General features: G+C 39.2%; 1 protein-coding gene across 10 annotated transcripts in view; it reads right to left on the bottom strand.

The window, feature by feature from the left end:
• Nucleotides 1-18,892, bottom strand: part of LOC138751718 (ankyrin repeat and IBR domain-containing protein 1-like) — a 133,828-nt gene that overhangs the window by 90,856 nt on the left and 24,080 nt on the right. For all 10 annotated transcript variants that reach the window (XM_069914380.1, XM_069914374.1, XM_069914382.1 and 7 more), the window contains one exon: nt 18,707-18,889. In XM_069914380.1, coding sequence (XP_069770481.1) covers nt 18,707-18,889 — 183 coding nt within the window. The remainder of the gene's footprint in view (nt 1-18,706; nt 18,890-18,892) is intronic.

Genomic DNA, 18,892 nt, shown 5'->3' with positions numbered 1-18,892 from the left:
ATATCTATTTTATTCACTTTCTCTTCTGTACTGTTTATTCTTCTTCTTAAATCACTAAATTCTTGTGCTTGCCATTCTTTAAATGAATCCATGTATTCTTTAATAAGAGAAAATATATCCATTGTCTTGCCTTTCCCTTCTTCTTCCATTTCACTATACACTTCCTCTTCCTCTTCTTCTTCCTCTTGGTTGGCCATCTGTTGTTTCTTTGTTTTCTTTTTCTTCTCTTCTTTCTTGTTTTTGTTGTCTTCTATGTTCTCCTCTTGCTGCTGCTGTTCTGTAGCTGTCATTGCCGGCTGTGGAGATCGACTCCCCAGCTGGTCGCCCCTCCCGTCGGTATGTTTTTTTGCATGCGCGGTTGTGTACTTTTACTCGGCTCAGCGAGCCATTTTTGTAGTCCACTTTCTACCAACCTGAGGGAGCGGGTTTCTCTCTCCACCGCGGGCCTCTTCGAACAGGTAAGGCCTTCTCCTTCTTCTTCCGTTGTCTTCTCTTCCTCTCTTCTTACCGTTGGTTTCGACTTTTCTTTTTTCGTCGCCATCTTCTTTCCACCTTTATATTCACTTTACTTTAATTTTTATTTTTGTGCCTTTGTGCTTTCCTTTATTTTTTTCAACTTTTCTGGAGAGGACTGGAGTTCACCGTCCGGCCACTACTCCATTACGTGACTTCCCCTCCCAACCAAGAGATTTCTTTAAGCAGTCCTTGTACCTCTTCTTTGGTGCACCTGTCTCGGTGGCCAGTGGAGAGCTCGCCATATATCTTTATGAACTCTTTATTCGCCCATACAAGCTGAAGGCCATCAAGCTGTAGTTCAAGTTCTTTTTCAGTCTATAAGGAGTTACATCTTGATGCACCTCATACTGACTATTCAACCTTGGCACTAAAATATGGTTAAAAATAATAATGCAATCTCAGAGTTACGTGAGGCCAAAGTCTTTTGACTCAGGCCAAAGATTCACTACTCTAACTCTGGCCCACTCTGCTTAAACCTCTCTCCTTATTAAACTGTCCTGTTCTCACATACTCCCAGTCCAACTCCACTTTGCTGGAAAAGCAATTCTATTGCATCCTCTCTTTTTCTTATCATTGGTAGCCTTCAGTCACCTTGGATAGACATTCTAGTATTGTCTTTAACTATCCAAACTCCACCTTACTTTTCAAGAGTGCCTCAAAACCCAACATTAGCAAATCCAAAATGGAAAATGAAAGTACTTAGCAAGCCAGGTAGCATTGAATGAAATAAAGAGTTAACTTTTTGGAACCTGGATGTTAGACTAAAAATATAAAGTGAATGTTTATGTCAAGGAGAGACACAGAGAACACAGATCAGTAGAGCCCCTTTGTCCCAAGGTATTGCACCAACCCATATAAACTTACCACATGATGATCTCACCCTTCCCTCCCTCATAGCCCGCAAACTTTTTTATTTTGAATTCATTTGCCTATCCATTAAATTTGCCCATTGCATTTTCTCTATCTTCACCTTCAACAGTGTGTATAAAAAAAATACTTCTGACATCTCCCCGACACTTTTTTCTATTTAAATGTTTGTCTTCTGATATTGACCATTGCTGGATAAGGTAGTGGATGTCCAGTCTACCTATGCCCCCATAATTTTATACATCTCTATTTAAAGTCACCTTGCATCCACTGACCTAGCTTGCTCAACCTTTCTTCATCCATTATCTGCAGACATCAGACCTTCTAAAACTTTCACATGCTTTCTATGATGAAGCAACCAGAACTAAACACAACACTTTGGTCCAAGCAGAGTTTTAGAGATGTAATGTTATCTCACAACTCAAACTCAACCTCTGACTAATGAAACCCTTCCCATTTTTAACCATCATATCAACTTGCACAGCAATTTTGAAGGATCTATAGACTTGGACCTCAAGATCCCTTGTTCCTCTACATTGCTAAGACTCCATTAACCTTGTACTCCAACTTCAATTTTGAAAAGTATAATCACACTTTTCTGGATTAAACTCAATCTACCAAAATCTGGATCTTGACTAAATTTACCATTCATGTCATATCAAACTTACTAACCCACACCTCCACTTCTTCATTCAAGTCATGGATTAAAATCACATAGAACAGATTCTCAGAATAGATTCTTGCAGAACACCACTAGTAACTGTTCTCTAGGGAGAACACACTCCATTTACTGTACCCTCTGGCTTCTGTGGACAAGTCCATTCTGAATCCATAACCAAATTCCCATAGGTCCCATGCCTCATGACTATCTGGATGAGCCTATCATAACGATCCTTGGCAAAGGTTCATCTATACCTCATCCACCATCATACCTTTATCAATTTCTTTTGTCACCTCCTCAAAAAACTCAATTAAGCTCATGAGGCACAATTTGTCTCTCACATAGCATTGTTGACTATAAAGACATGGTCCTTTGGTCGCCCAAGCTCATACAGACCAATTCCCAATTAAAACTATGCTTCTCCAAATTCTTGTAAATTCTGCCCCAAGTATCCTATCCAATATTTTGGATAGACTCACTGGTTTATAATTTCCAGGATTATCCTTTTTACCAGTTTTGAAAAACATTATTATCCTCCATTCCTCTAGTACCACTCCTGCAACCAGACAGGACACAAAAAAAATAATCAACGCCCAGAACCATCTTTGCTCATTTCCTGTTGGAACCTTGGTATATCCCACCAGCCCCAGAAACATATCTTAATATTTTTCAGAAGCTCCAACATTATCTGTTTAACCTCGACATGTTTCAGCAAATTTGTCTGTTCTATGCTTACCTCACAATCACAAAAGTCCCTCTCCCTGGAGAGCAACTGAAACAAAGTATTAATTAAGGTCCTCCCTTATTCCTCCGCCTACTGGCACAGTCCCCTTTTATCTGAGCAGTCCTACCCTCACTCTTGGGGTTTTCCTTGATCCTTCTTGCCAAGGCATCCTCACATCCTAGTCTAGCTGTACTACACCCCTTTTCAATTTCCTTCCTGGCTACTTTAAATTTTGCACTTATTAACCATGATTCCTTTACCCTACTATCCTTTGTCTCAGAGGGTCAAACCTATTCAAAACACTGTGCAATTGGCCTCTAAACAACCTAAACATTTGTGTTGTGCATTTCCTAATTGGTTTCCAATTAATGCTAAATTCTGGCCTAATCTCATAATTAACCCTCCCCCAATTAAGTACTTCCTCATATCATGGTATTTGGTCATGTTAAAGGTCATGGAATTGTCACTCTCTCTGAAGCCCATCCACTGGGAGCTTTTAATGTAGCAGGTTCACTGCATAGTACTAGATCCAGTATCTTCTCTAATGGGCCTGTCGACATCATGTGTCTGGAATCCTTGGACACACCTCACAAATTCTGCACTTCCCTTTGTTACAGAGTTCTGTGTTGTGTATTGGTCTATGTGTTGTATGGTTTTATGTTAAAAAGTGACAATTTGCCTTAGAGAGCTAAGGTGAAGGTGGACTGCTGAGAGAGTGGGAGACAGACTGAGCATGTGCAGAAAATGATCTAAAAATTTCTGGACTTAGGACGATAAACCACCACTGGGGGTGCTGTGGAGTGGAAGGTGGCCCAGAGCATTAGTCATGGTCTGGAGGACAGTTTAGAATGTTGGGATTTTAAAAGGGATGAACATTCTGAAGGCAGCCAGAAGGATCCGGACCAAGCCAGTTGTTCCACTCTCTGCAAGCAACACAAGACAACTTCGATTTTTGTGCCCTCTCTAAGATCTTTTGGCTTCAGTTTATGTAATGGAGGATTTAGACCAGCTTATGCAAGAAGGGATACAGTTGCATCAGAAGACATAATCTAAATTCCACCATGGGGCCCAGGGATGCAGTTGAATAGGAAGACATAATCTAATTTATACCATGAAGCCCAGAATGCATATGAATTAGTAGACACATCTAAATTCCACCATGAGGCCCAGAGATGCAGTTGTCTTTTGTTGCTCGCAGACTGTCACGAGACCTTGAAGATAATTAAATCATTTATTCATAGAGATAAGCTATGAGTAAACAATTTTTTGGGTAATTTGTTGCTGAAGTGGAGACTCTCTGAGGGGTAGAAATGTCTCTCAGCAAGAAGAAGAATTTCTAGAGTCCAGCTAACGTCCCGGTCGGGGGAGGTGGAGAAGCTGCTACCGGTGCCCCGACAACCTACTACAAGTGTGCGGCCATTGCCTCGCTTTGGCAGTTGGGACCAGTCCAGGCATTGATAAGTATAATTGGGAAGGGCTTGCATATTGTAGTTTGAAATCAGCTTTTGAATTTGTAATAAACATTTGTATAAACTGAACTGCTCTCGGTGTGGATGTCTATTTGCTTTTGGTAGCTCGAACACTGTGACCAATCTAAAACAAACAAAGTGAGAGGTACAAGTTTACCCAGGACAGTTTACCAAACAAACTGAATTTTGTTTTTGATCTTTGCTTCAGTTGAGATCAAGTTTTATGAGTCTTGTGTGTTTTGTGTCTAAGTTTTTCTGTGGGCTGGTTGGAAGTGTAGCTTAGACTTTGATTACATATGTTATATTTAGGCTGGGGAATTTATTAGTTTTACACTGTTATAGAAATTTGCATAGTAACCAATGGGCATTGTTATAAAAGGGGGATTTTGAATTAAAGTTTGAGGGTGTATTTTTTGTTAATAAAGTCATTGTTCATCTTTACCCCTGTGTGATATGCCTTCTTTATGGTTGCTGGTTTGATCTTGTAACATCTTCAAAATGGTTAGGTGGGCAATCAATATTAGGAAAGCTGACAGCAAACCTGTTATTTTTGCACCTTTCCAAAAATCACTCTACTTACCTGCTTCTCACTGTGTGGTGGTGGGGTTGCGAGAGAATACTCTTAATACAGGTACACAATCCTTTATCTTGAACCTTTGGGGGACAGTGTGTTCCGAATTTCAGATTTTTCTGGATTTCGGAAAGCCCACCCGAATTTTGCTGCCGTATCCACTCCCACCCCCTTCCAGTCACCCGGCCATCTCTCCCAACCACGGTCCCTCGGCCACCTCCCCAAAGCGCTGGTCCCTCAGCCATCTCCCCCAAGCGCTGCGACCTCTCTCCCCACTTGCCGGATTTTGGAGCTTTCCGGATTTTAGTAGTCCGGATAAAGGATTATGTACTTGCATAATGATTGCTTCCTTCTGACTGCTACCCCTTCTGATGATTCTCCCCATGACGTCTTCCCTTTCTGCAGCTGTGATACTATTCCCCTGATTAGCAATACAATCCCTTTCCCTCTTATCTGCTTCCCCATCTCTTTTGAAACATCTCAACCCTGAAACATTAAACAGCCAATCTTGGTGTAGCAGTTAGCTCAATGCCTTTACAGCGCCAGCAATCAGGACCAGGAATCGAATCCCATAATGTAAGGAGTTTGTACATTCTCCCAGTGTCTGCACGGTGTTTCCCTGGGGCTCCAGTTTCCTCCCACTGTTCGAAACGTATGGGGGGGGGGGGTGGCGGAAATGTAGGTTAATTGGATGCAATTTGGGCAGCAAGAACTCGTGAGACAAAATGGCCTCTTACCATGTTGTATGTATGCAAGTCTTTGTAATGGCCACAATATCATAATTCCAAGAACTGGTCCATGCCCTTGTAATGCTTCTCACATTAAAGTTAACACATTTTCAACCCATGCAATTGACTGCACTTATGACTTAGGCACTGCCCATCTTTCCTCAGACTCTGCATATTGCATTGAGCTTTCCACCTCCAATTGCTCCATCATCCAACTTAAAACTCTCGTTTCCATCCTGCTGCCAATCTAATTTAAACCCTCCCCAACAACTCTAGCAAACGTACCTGCAAGTCGTTGGTCTCTCTCAAGTTCAGGTGTAACCTGTCCCTTTTGTACAGGTCACATATTCTCCAGGTCCCACTGATCCACAAATCTGATACCCTGCTCCCTGTACCAACTCTTCACCTACACATTCATTTGCCATATCTTCCTATTCTTAGCCTGCCCTAATGCATGACACAGGCAGCAATCCAGAACTCGCTTCCCTTGAGGTCCTGCTTTTTAGCTTTCTTTTTAACTCCCTATATTCATTCTTTAGGACCTCAACCCTTTTCCTATCTATGTTGGTGGTAACAATATGTACCACGACTTCTGGATGCTCACCATCCTTTGCAAGAATGCTGTGGACTTTGAGACATCTCTAACCTTGGGATCTGGGAGGCATCGCAACTTCGGGTGTCTCAATCACATCCATAAAATCTTCTGTCTGTTCCCCTACCCAATGAATCCCCTCTCACTCTTCTCTCCCCTTCTCTTTTAAGGCACAGAGCCAGACCATGTGCCAGAGACCCAGCTGCAGTGGCTTTCCCCTGATTGGTCGTTTCCTTCCTTCCCACCCAAAGTGGTATTGAGAGATTGAACTATACTAGTGTGGTGTCAATTGAGACATGGGGAAGATTTAATATTTGGAGATGTGTTAGAAGTAAATGTAAAGAGATAAATAAGAAAATAAAAAAGCAGATGCTAGAAATATAAATGAAAATTTATTATTTAGGTGGTCAGACACTCATATATGGAAAGAGAATAGAATTAATATTATAGGTTGATGCCCTTTCATTGGAGATCAGTTTTGATACAAATGTTCAAATATAATGTAGCATACCAATAGCTACTCAGAAGCCAAGCTAATGCTATTCCTGCTTGCGCTTGGGTTTATTGAAACAAGAATTCAAGAGAGAATGGGATGGAGAATTGAAATGCCATGTAACTGGATGTGCAGATTCAACCTTGCAGACTCAACCTTGCAGACTGAAAATAAATGCTTGTGAACAAGTTACTGATCTTATTTTGTTGTTTCTAATATAGAGAACAAGCTGTTCTAAAATAAAAGTTGTTCATGTGAACCATTGCTTTGCCTGAGAGAAGTATCAGTTCCTTGGACAATGGGAGGAGAAATATCAAGTACTCAACATTGAATTCATCCTTTCAAGTTGGTATCAGAGTAGCTAGGCATTTCCAACATTTTCCTTAATTTTACATCTGTAAACATCTCCACCATACAAATAGCTGTGATCAACAAGTCTTAATCATACTGTTAGCACCATTACCAGGCTCTCAGCCTCCACCCATCAAAAGAAAATTAAATCCTTTTTATTCTCTTCGCCCCTTATCTGCCTCAATTTATCTGTCGGTCCAAATATTTGAGTTTTAACTTTGCCTCATTCAGATAAAAGGTCATCCAGAAAACATTATTTTTCTTAATGCTAATATGAGATTTGGTTTGCTAATATGAGATCTCATCTGTGCATCTGCAGCCAATTTGTCTGTTTGACTTGCAGGACGGGTGCAATTTTGAGTGCTGACGAAAGGTCGAAAAAAAGTCAGTAAATCATGTTTAAGACGATCCGACTAACATATGGAGGACGAGTGCAAACCGCAGGGAGGGTCTTCCTTGAAGGAAGTGAGCAAAAAGTGATCCAGGACAGCTGGTGGGAGGTTTCTGGGCCCTGAGGTAGGGGAGGAGCACAGCAAAAAAGCCTCGAGCTCACAGAGATCCTACAGTGCAACCAAAGTGCCAAAGAACCAGTGGGCCTGCAGGGAACAGTCAACCCATTGCGGGTTGGCTCAGGGCAAGCTGATCTACCTTCATTGGGGGCGGGATCAGGCGACAGTGGCCTTCCCTCATGGAGGGTGGGGCCCCAAGTCTGGCTGCACTGACCTTGCTTCGCTGAAGTTGGGGTCCGACATGTCTGGCAGTGATACAGAAATGCTGCCACAGGAGGCGAGCTCAATGAGGGCATATCTCCTCAGTTCTAGCGGCAGTGAAGAGGAGGTGCCTTCACTTAGTAAGACGAGGCCTGGCTGCTCTACGACCCACTCGACAGGAGAGGATTATGTCCAGCTGCACAAAAAGCCTGAGAAAAGGCAACGTAAGTGTCTCTGATCCACGGGCACCTACTCGATCGGGGTCCATCACAAAAGCCTGCCAGAGTGCAGAACCAATGACCAATGAGGAGATCGTGCCAAGACTGGACAAGTTGGAAGGCATGATATCAGCAATTGTGAGTAAACCACAAATGCCTTCAGAGTATGGAGAGGAATCTTATTTCCAATATGAATGGGATGAGGTAGAGTCCGAGGGGATGGACGTGGAAATTGAGTCCCCTAACCCCCATTGGTCAGGATGAGAGAAAAGTTCCATCAATTGCAGCAAAATTTGCAGTACCGAGGGGCATTGGGCAAACCCGCAAAGAAATTGCTGGATCAATATCTGATCTGGTATCTAATGTCTTCAAAGAGACAGTGCTAGAGGACTAGATTAAAAAATACCCCTGCCGAACTAATTGCCCTCAGCTGGATGTACCAAAACCCCGCAATTTGGGACAATTTGAACGTCCCCATGAGAGCCAATGACATGAAGCGGCAAAGATTACAGGGCTCTCTGGTTAAAGGCATCACTGCCTTTGCCCAGACACTGTCATCAGATATAACAGAGACACAACAATGTGTTGGAGTTACTCCCCCATGCCAATTACGAACGATGCCTTCCGGAAGGAGCAAATAAAGCCTGATCTAAATGTTCGGTATGCTCATTTATATTAACCTGCTAATCCTGTCATTAAATTTTTCTTTGGTGATGTGCAGAGAAAAGGGGTTTACATGTGTTGATGAGGTTAGACAACACCTCAGCAGTAGCATACCTGTATAAAATGGGAGGTGTGAAGTCCCCATCATGTAACTGGCTTGCAATACAGACGTGGAGTTGGTGCATCAAAAGGAATATCTGGATTACAGCCGTGTATTTGCCAGGACATCTGAACTATCAGGTAGATTTGATGTCTAGAAAGTTCAATGATAGAATGGAATGGATGTTGGTGGGGGGGGAAAGAGCTTTAATCTGATAGTACAAAATTTTGGGTTTGCATCTTGTTTAAATGCCCAAGTACGGAGATATGTATCCTGGTTGCCAGACCCCCAGGCAGAAGCCATAGACACCTTCACAATTGATTGCGCAGAACTGAATTTCTATGCTTCTCCCCGCAACCCCCCACCTTTCTCATCAGTAGCTAAATGTCTGCACAAAGTTCAGGAGGACAGGGCCACTGGATGTTAACCCATTAACATTAAAAATATCAAAATTTAAGTTAGCCATATTAAATTATAATTACTCCCCATAGTTCATTACAAACATAAACAAAGATCTCTTCAAAAAGATGAAAAAGCCCCCATTAAAAAAACCAAAAAACTACAAGTGTAGTACTCCCCTCAATTATGCGGGAGTGGCGAGGAGTCACGTGATGGAGTAGTGGCCGGACGGTGAACTCCAGCCCTCTCCAGAAAAGTCGGGAAAACACAAAGGCACAAAAATAAAAATTAAAGAAAAGTGAGTATAAAGGTGGAAAGAAGATGGCGATGAAAAAAGAAAAATCGAAATCAACGGTAAGAAGAGAGGAAGAGAAGACAACGGAAGAAGGAGAAGGCCTTACCTGCTCGAAGAGGCCCGCAGTGGAGAGAGAAACCCGCTCCCTCAGGTCGGTAAAAAGTGGACTACAAAAATGGCTCGCTGAGCCGAGTAAAAGTGCGCAACCGCGCATGCAAAAAAACACACCGACGGGAGGGGTGACCAGCTGGGGAGTCGATCTCCACAGCCAGCAATGACAGCTGCAGAACACCTGCAGCAAGAGGAGAACATAGAAGGCAATGAAAACAAGAAAGAAGAGAAGAAAAGGGCAACAAAGAAACAACAGATGGCCAACCCAGAGGAAGAAGAAGAGGAAGAGTACAGTGAAATAGAAGAAGGGAAAGGCAAGATAAAAGATATACTTTCTCTTATTAAAGAATACATGGAATCATTTAAAGAATGGCAAGCGCAGGAATTTAATGATTTAAGAAGAAGAATAAACAATACAGAAGAGAAAATGAATATAGATATGACCTTATCAGAAATGGGAAAAAGAATGGACAAGGTGGAAGAACGAGAAGCAGCAGTAGAAATGGAGGTAGAGGACTTAAAAAAGAAATTAGAGGAATCTAATAAAAAAGTTAGAGAGACACAAGAGCTGTTAGCTCAGAAAATATATATAATTATAACAGAAGAAATACCATAAAGATAGTGGGCCTTAAGGAAGATGAAGAAGGCAAGAATATGAGAGAGTTTATAAAAGATTGGATCCCCAGGATCCTAGGATGTCCAGAACTACAGCAAGAAATGGAAATAGAAAGGGCACATAGAGCATTGGCCTTTAAACCACAACCACAACAAAAGCCAAGATCTATTTTAGTAAAATTCCTAAGATATACTACAAGAGAAAAGGTACTGGAGAAAACAATGGAAAAAGTAAGAGAGGACAACAAGCCACTGGAGTGCAAAGGGCGAAAAATCTTCATTTATCCAGATATAAGTTTTGAACTCCTGAAGAAGAGAAAGGAGTTCAATACAGCAAAGGCGATTTTATGGAAGAAAGGGTATAAATTTATACTAAAGCATCCAGCGGTATTGAAAATATTTATTCCAGGAAAGCAAAACAGACTATTCTCGGATCCAGAGGAAGCACGAAAATTTGCAGAACAATTACAAAATAGACTGAGAGATGAAGACGTGTAACGAGAGTACAAAAGACTGCGAACTAAAAAGACACATAAGTTTTGAACTCCTGAAGAAGAGGAAGGAGTTCAATACAGCGAAAACGGTCTTATGGAAAAAAACTATTCTCGGATCCAGAGGAAGCAAGGAAATTTGCAGAACAACTACAAAACAAGCAGAGAGATGAAGACATGTAATAAGAGTAAAAATGACCACGATTTATATGTATGTGGGTAAAGAGGTATATGTGTGTATATGTATAGTGTGCATACATGAATGTATCTGTATTTAGAGGAAAATATAGAGAGTATAGACAAGAATTAATAAGGGAAGGAAATGGAATAGAGGGAATAAGGAGGGAATTAAAAGAGTGACCTTTGTTACATATGAAAAGTGAAATCTTTTCTGGGGGGGGGGCTGGGTGGGGAGGAGTTACGGTCACTGCAAAATCAGCTGACGCTTGCGAGTGAATTCGCAAATCCAAATGGAGAGGGGAGATGTGGTTGTCCGACAAGGGATAAAGGACAACTCAGGATGGGAAGGGGAGATTGGGGCTAAAGAAGTTTTAAAGAGGAGAATAAGGAAAATGTTTGATGTTTTAGGAATGTTGTCTTATAAAGGGTTCAAAACAAGAAAACAGAAATGGATAAGAAGGAAAGGTAATGATGGAGAAACGGAAAGGGAAGATAAACAAAGTATAAAATGGCTACCTTGAACTATATGACTTTAAATATTAATGGAATACATAACCAAATTAAAAGGAAAAAACTGCTAAATTTACTGAAAAAAGAAAAAATTGATATAGCATTTGTGCAAGAAACACATTTAACTGAATTGGAGCACAAGAAATTAAAGAGAGATTGGGTAAGACACGTAACAGCAGCATCGTATAATTCAAAAGCAAGAGGAGTAGCTATATTAATTAGTAAAAATGTGCCATTTAAAATAGAAGAGGAAATAATAGATCCAGCAGGGAGATATGTAATGATAAAATGTCAGATATATTCGGAGTTTTGGAATCTACTCAATGTATATTCACTTAACGAAGAAGATCAAAAGTTTATGCAAGATATCTTTTTGAAGATAGCAGATACGCAAGGGGACATATTAATAGGAGGGGATTTCAACCTGAATTTGGATTCAAATATGGACAAAACTGGGAAAAAAAATTAACAGAAAGAACAAAGTAACCAAATTTATAATTAAATCGATGGAAGAAATGCAACTTTTGGATATATGGAGGAAACAACACCCAAAGGAAAAGGAATATTCATATTACTCGGCTAGACATAAAACATACTCAAGAATAGACCTATTTTTGTTATCAGCTCGTATGCAAGATAGAGTAAGAAAAACAGAATATAAAGCTAGAATACTATCGGACCATTCACCCTTAATATGGACAGTAAAGTTAGAGGACATCCCTCCAAGAATGTATAGATGGAGATTAAACCCCATGTTACTTAAAAGGCAGGATTTTAGAGAATTTATTGAAAGACAAATTAAAATGTATTTTGAAATAAATACGGAATCAGTGGAAGATAAGTTTATACTATGGGATGCAATGAAAGCATTCATTAGAGGGCAAATAATAAGTTATGTAACCAAGATGAAGAAGGACTATAACCAGGAAACAGAGCAGTTGGAAAGGGAAATAGTAAATATAGAAAAAGAATTAGCAATGAAGGAAGATACAACTAAAAGAAGAGAATTTGCAGATAAAAAATAAAATATGAAACACTACAAACATACAAGGTGGAGAAGAATATAATGAAGACAAAACAGAAATATTATGAACTAGGTGAAAAAATGCACAAAATCCTAGCATGGCAGCTTAAGACAGAACAAGCTAAGAAAATGGTATTGGCATCAAGGAAAAAAGACAAACAAATTACATATAATCCAAAAGAAATTAAGGAGAACTTTAGAGAATTCTATGAACAATTATACAGAATTGAAAACGAAGGGAAAGAAGGGAAAATAGATGAATTTCTGACTAAAATTGAACTACCAAAACTACAAATAGAGGAACAAAATAAATTAACAGAGCCATTTGGAATAGTAGAAATACAAGAAATAATAAAAAAATTACCAAATAATAAGACACCAGGAGAGGATGGATTCCCAATAGAATTCCACAAAACATTTAAAGACTTATTAATTCCGCCCCTCCTGGAAGTAATCAACCAGATTGATAAAACACAAAGCTTACCAGATTCATGTAAAACAGCAATAATTACAGTAATACTAAAGCAAGGGAAAGATCCACTCTCACCAGCGTCATATAGACCAATATCTTTACTTAACACAGATTATAAGATAATAGCTAAACCATTAGCAAACAGATTAGCAGAGTATGTACCGAAAATAGTAAATTTAGACCAAACTGGATTTATCAAAAAAAGACGCACAACAGACAATATTTGTAAATTTATTAACTTAATTCATGCAGTAGAAGGGAATAAAGCACCTACAGTAGCAGTTGCTTTAGACGCAGAGAAGGCCTTTGACAGAGTAGAATGGAATTATTTGTTCAAAGTATTGCAAAAATTCAGTTTACCGGAGAAGTATATTAATTGGATTAAAGCATTATATAAGGGACCGTTAGCGAAAGTGACAGTAAATGGACATGTATCAAAGCAATTTAACTTAAGCAGGTCAACACGGCAGGGATGCCCACTATCACCTTTATTGTTTGCGTTAGCTATAGAACCACTAGCAGAATTGATAAGAACAGATAATATAAAAGGAATAAAAATAAAAGACAAGGAATATAAAATCAGTTTATTTGCGGATGATGTTATAGTGTACTTAACAGAACCAGAACTATCAATAAAAGAATTATATAAGAAATTGAAGGAATATGGAGAAGTGTCAGGTTACAAGATAAACGTAAATAAAAGTGAAGCAATGCCTATGAATAATGCGGATTTCTCAAAATTTAAGAAGGAATCACCATTTAGATGGCAAATGCAAGCAATAAGATACCTAGGTGTACAAATAAACAAAAATCTCGGCCAACTATATAAACTCAATTATTATCCACTAATGAAAAAATTACAGGACGATTTAGAGCATTGGAAAGATTTACCACTAACACTAATAGGAAGGATAAACTGTATTAAAATGAACATTTTTCAAAGGATATTATACTTATTTCAGGCATTGCCAATACAACTGACAGAGAAATTCTTCAAGGAGTTAAAGAAAATAATAAGGAAATTTTCATGGAGGGGGGGAAACCGAGGATAGCACTAGATAAATTAACAGAATGGTATAAACAAGGAGGCTTACAACTGCCAAATTTTAAAAATTATTATAGAGCCGCACAATTAAGATACCTATCAGATTTTTATCAAACAAGGGAAAAGCCAGATTGGACGAGATTAGAATTAGATAAAATAGGGGAAAAGATACCTGAACACATATTATATAAATGGGATGAAAAATTGGTACAACATAGAAGTTCTCCAGTATTACATCATCTCCTCAATATTTGGAAGAAGATTCATGTAGAAAGAAATAAAATAAATTATCAATGATCAAAACTAATATTGACGCAAAACAAGTTACTCCCTTTTACAATAGATAACCTTTCCTTTAGAGAATGGGAAAAAAAAGGGATTAAAAGAATAGAAAATTGTTTTTCAGGAAATAGATTATTATCCTTTGAACAAATGAAAGATAAGTACAATATAACTCAAGATACAGTGTTGGCATATTACCAATTGAGATCCTATTTGAAGGATAAATTAGGAAGCAGCTTGAGTTTGCCAGTGGGAAGTAACTTTGAATATGTGATTACAGATACAATGTTAATCAAAAGATTTATAACAAATATGTATACTAAACTGCAAGAAAAGGAGAATGAGGAAACAAATGGTAAAACTAAACAAAAATGGGAACAAGATTTAAATATAAAGATAAAAAAGGAAACATGGGAGAAGTTATGCTCCGGAACGATGAGAAATACAATAAATACGAGGTTACGTATGATACAATATAACTGGATACACAGGCTATACATTACACCTCAAAAGTTAAATAAATGGGACCCAACAGTATCTGATAGATGTTTTCGATGTAAAAAAGAAATGGGAACAACAATTCATGCAATCTGGACATATGAGAAAGTAGAAAAATTTTGGGAAGATCTCAATCAGATATTAAATAAAATAACAGAAAACAATATACCAAAGAATCCAGAGATCTTCCTCCTAGGTAACATAAAAAACAAAGAATTTGGAATTGATTTGGAGGATGCACAAAAAAGATTTGTTAAGATAGCTCTAGCCGTAGCAAAAAAATGTATTATGTCAACCTGGAAATTGGAAGATAATTTGAAAATACAACAATGGTATATAGAAATGAATAAATGTATTCCATTGGAAAAATAACATATAGTTTAAGAAATAATATTGAAATATTCGAACAAATTTGGGAGCCTTACATTAAATACAATAGCGAAAACCTACCGGGGACAGTCATTACCCAAGTTAACGGAAGGAAAAGGAAATGAAAAGAATGGACTCAGTAGAATCTCTGGTGTATTTTTATTGAACGACACCATTGTCTGACTGGTTTAATGTATCCTAGAATGTATACCTTAAATGGACGGGAGGGGGGAGGTAGGGAGGGTGGGATGGGAGTGGGGGGGGTGGGAGAAAATGGCACTGTATATGTGTGAAAAGTAAAAAGTGTGTACCATGGTTAATGTGATTTATGGGGTGAAAAATAAAAAAATAAATAATAATTTAAAAAAATTATGCGGGAGTGACAAATTCCATAAATGGCCGACAACTTAACAGAACAAACAACAAAAGAAAAACAAACAATTCAAGTATGATAAGCTACTTCCAAATCACAGTTAACTTGATCATCATCAATACCAATGTCAATCAACTGTTGAGTCTCCATCTCTCGCTTTCCATTCTTTCCTTGCGGAACCGAAACAAGTTGTTGAGAAAACTGGTCTTGCCCCTACTTATTGACAGGCAAAGAGTTAGCTTTGGTAAGAGCTTCAGCATCATTATCAAAAAACTGAGCCTGATAATCTCCATAAAACACTTTTAACACAGCAGGGTAACAAAAACCAAATATATAACCCACAAAGCAGCTTTAGCTGAATTAAATTCTTTACGACACTTAATGACAACTTGGCTCAAATCAGCATAAAAAAAACTATTATTCTTAACTATCAAAGGACCCTGATTAAAACTAGCATCTGTACTGCAAGTCTTAAAATCAATTCTCGATCCTGATATCGCAAACACCGAATCAGAACGGATCGTGGTGCTTGACCCGGAAGTGGTTTCCTTCTTTTTGCTCGATGAGTTCTGTCCAGTTCCAAGCCACTTGGAAAATGAGCTGTTCCCAAAACACCAGGAATCCACTTATGAAAAAATTGAACTGGATCAGAGCCTTCAAAATCATTATTTCTCCGACACTGATTTTCCAAAACATCAATCTTCTTTAACAAATCACTCTTCTGAATCTCCCAACCAGTAAACGAATCCTCCATCTATTCCATTCTTTTCTTTACACTGCTCCACATCATCTTTACAGGCAAGAAATGCATCTTCAATCTTCTTAAATTTATCTTGAACCTTATCCACTCCTCTCAGGCACTTCATAACATCCATTTTAATAGAAGACATTTCACCCTTCATATCAGACATTTCACTTTTCATCTGTTAATTGCTCCTTGACTACTGAAAATCCTTGGCTTATCAGCATGGCCAAATTCTCCATTGACTTAGATAAATCAGATAAGGCAACATTAGAATGTGAAGGGTCTGATGTAAACTTAAAAGTCCATCTTCAACACAGTCAAGCCACCTTCCTCCTCCACAAGTTGTTCCTCTTCTATTCCAGCGATGTCCTCCTCCTCTTCCTCCTCCTTTGAAACGGGGTTTGGGACAGCCCGACTACAGGTGTGGACCCCCCCACCAGCTCATCTTGCGCAGCGGTATGTGAGGTCAGCGCTAGCGTGGTATGGACCCTACCCGATAACAATCGCTGCGGTCAGGACTGTACCGAAATAGACGATAAAGGCTCCATTTGTCTGGTAGGCTGAGTTTCTTCAGCAATTCCAGGCTGTTTAGTCCCCCCCTTTTTTTTTTTTAAACCATTTGAGCTTTAATCTTTCTCATAACTGCATACAAGGTACTTCAACAGTAAAAAATATGTAACATATGTAAAAAGAAAATTTAAAAAAACCTTTATACGGGTTTTGAATAGTTCTGCCAGGGGGAGATGTTTTCCCACATCTTCTCCCTACACCATCACACCACACCCCCTGGCCTTTACTGTTCAGAAGGAGCAAGGAACTGCTACTTCAACCAATATCTCTCCTCCCCATCCTCTCACTCATCTTGAGATCTTGCGTTGCAGGATGGGCGTGAAAAGTTCAGCGGAAAAGGGTTGCAGCCGAAAATGGTTGTCAGTATTTGTGCTTCATGGAAAAAGTCAACTCAGAAGCAATATGCCACCCATGTTAATAAATGGTTTAATGAGCGTTTAAATGTTCATTACATTTCAGTTTCAGATTTTTTGCATTTCCTCACTGATTTATGTTCACGTAGCCAGTTATAGTGCTATCAATACAGCCAAGAATGCTTTGGCAGCTTTTTTGATTCTACGAGACACCAAATGCTCTGTCGGGAATCATCCTGATTTCAAGATTCATGAGAGAAATATTTCCCTTATGTCCGCTTACACCACGTTAACAGGGATGTTAAAGTTGTATTGGATTTGTTGCGACATGTCGCCAGCGTACACTTTGGACGTACAAGACTATCTCGGGAATTGCTCATGCTTGTGGCCTTGACTTCAACCCAAAGAATACAGACTTCAACTTGGTTACACTTGGACTATATAATTTGGGAAATGATTTTGTTGAATTTCATGTTCATGACTTGTTGAAACATAATAGGTATACAATTTAAACTTTGTTCCAACACTTATCAAGAGGATGAAAGATTGTGTGGTGCGGTATCTGAGACAATATATTGAATGTACTAGTGATATCAGAGGGGAAGAGAGATTCTTGTTTGTATGCTACAGGAAACCGCATCAGCGGGCATTCTCTCAGACCTTGGCCAGATGGCTTAAGAGGACCATGAGATTGGCCAGAGTGGATACCACTTGGTTTGGGGCTCACTCAACCAGAGAGGCAGCTACGTCCACTGCTAGCAGAGCAGAAGTCCCTATTTGTGATATCATCCATCAGGCGGGATGGTCAAATGAAAGAACTTTTACCAGGTTTTACAATAAACCTCTGAAAGGAGGGGAAAAATTTCACTGCAGCAATTTTACAGGCTGCCGATTAAATTGTGCCTCTTACTGGAGGTCCATTCATCTACCCTATGGTCTTTCAGACCATGCAAAAAAGAGACCACTGTGCTTTGAAATCTCTTATTAGCGAACCAACAAGCATTACAAAAAATAATGGTCCATTAAACAAGAACTTACCGGTTCAAAGTTTACTATTTGAGTAATGGGAGTGGTGAAATAATATGCCCTCCTCACCCTCCTGAAATTACTTAGAACGTTGTTAAGGCAGTTTCTAGTGTTGCACGTATGCAAACCAGCCACAAACGAGCCTGCAGCTGACGTGGACTTTTTACCCCCTCCATAAATCTTCGTCTGCGAAGCCAAGCCAAAGAAAGAAAAGTGTTGCACGTATGCCTTATAATAAAATGCTCTTTTGACAGAATTATACCAGTGGTCGTCTTTTTCGAGATTCAAAGATCGGCTGCACATGCACAGATGGGATCTCATTATCTCATGCCTTCCATTTCTCAAATAATAATCATCAAACTTCAAATTGGTAAGTTCTTGTTTAATGTTCCATTAACCATTTCATTCGCCAAAATGCTGCCAGACCTGCTGAGGATCACAGGCATGTTCTGTTTTTAATTTCAGAATTGCAACATTTACAGTTCTGAATTGTGCAATTAATCTTTAAGTTAATTATTTTTGGTAAAGTATATGGCCAGAGTCAGCTTGGTAATAATTAAACACTCTTCTATTTTGGCTGAGTAATTAGAAAAAAACTGATTTGAATAGGTGCCTTACAATCACCCATGACAAATCTATAAAGTTCATTTGATCCATGCTGAAAATGACAGTTACAAAACGATACCTCTCTTCTGTCCAAAGCTGCATACTCTGCTTCCACTTCTTCAGCTTCTGGGTCTCGCGAAAACACCATCCGTGACTCAAGATTGAGAGCCAGATCCTTATGATGCTGTTTCTCAGCACAGTCACAGGGAGTGTCTCGGTCTTCATTTTCTGCAAAGAGGTCTGCATCATACTTCACCAAAAGCTG

The sequence above is a fragment of the Narcine bancroftii genome, chromosome 1 (genome assembly GCF_036971445.1).
Source record: "Narcine bancroftii isolate sNarBan1 chromosome 1, sNarBan1.hap1, whole genome shotgun sequence".
Lineage (NCBI taxonomy): Eukaryota > Metazoa > Chordata > Chondrichthyes > Torpediniformes > Narcinidae > Narcine > Narcine bancroftii.
Note: the sequence above shows the minus strand (reverse complement) of the source record. Positions and strands in the feature narration are given on the sequence as shown.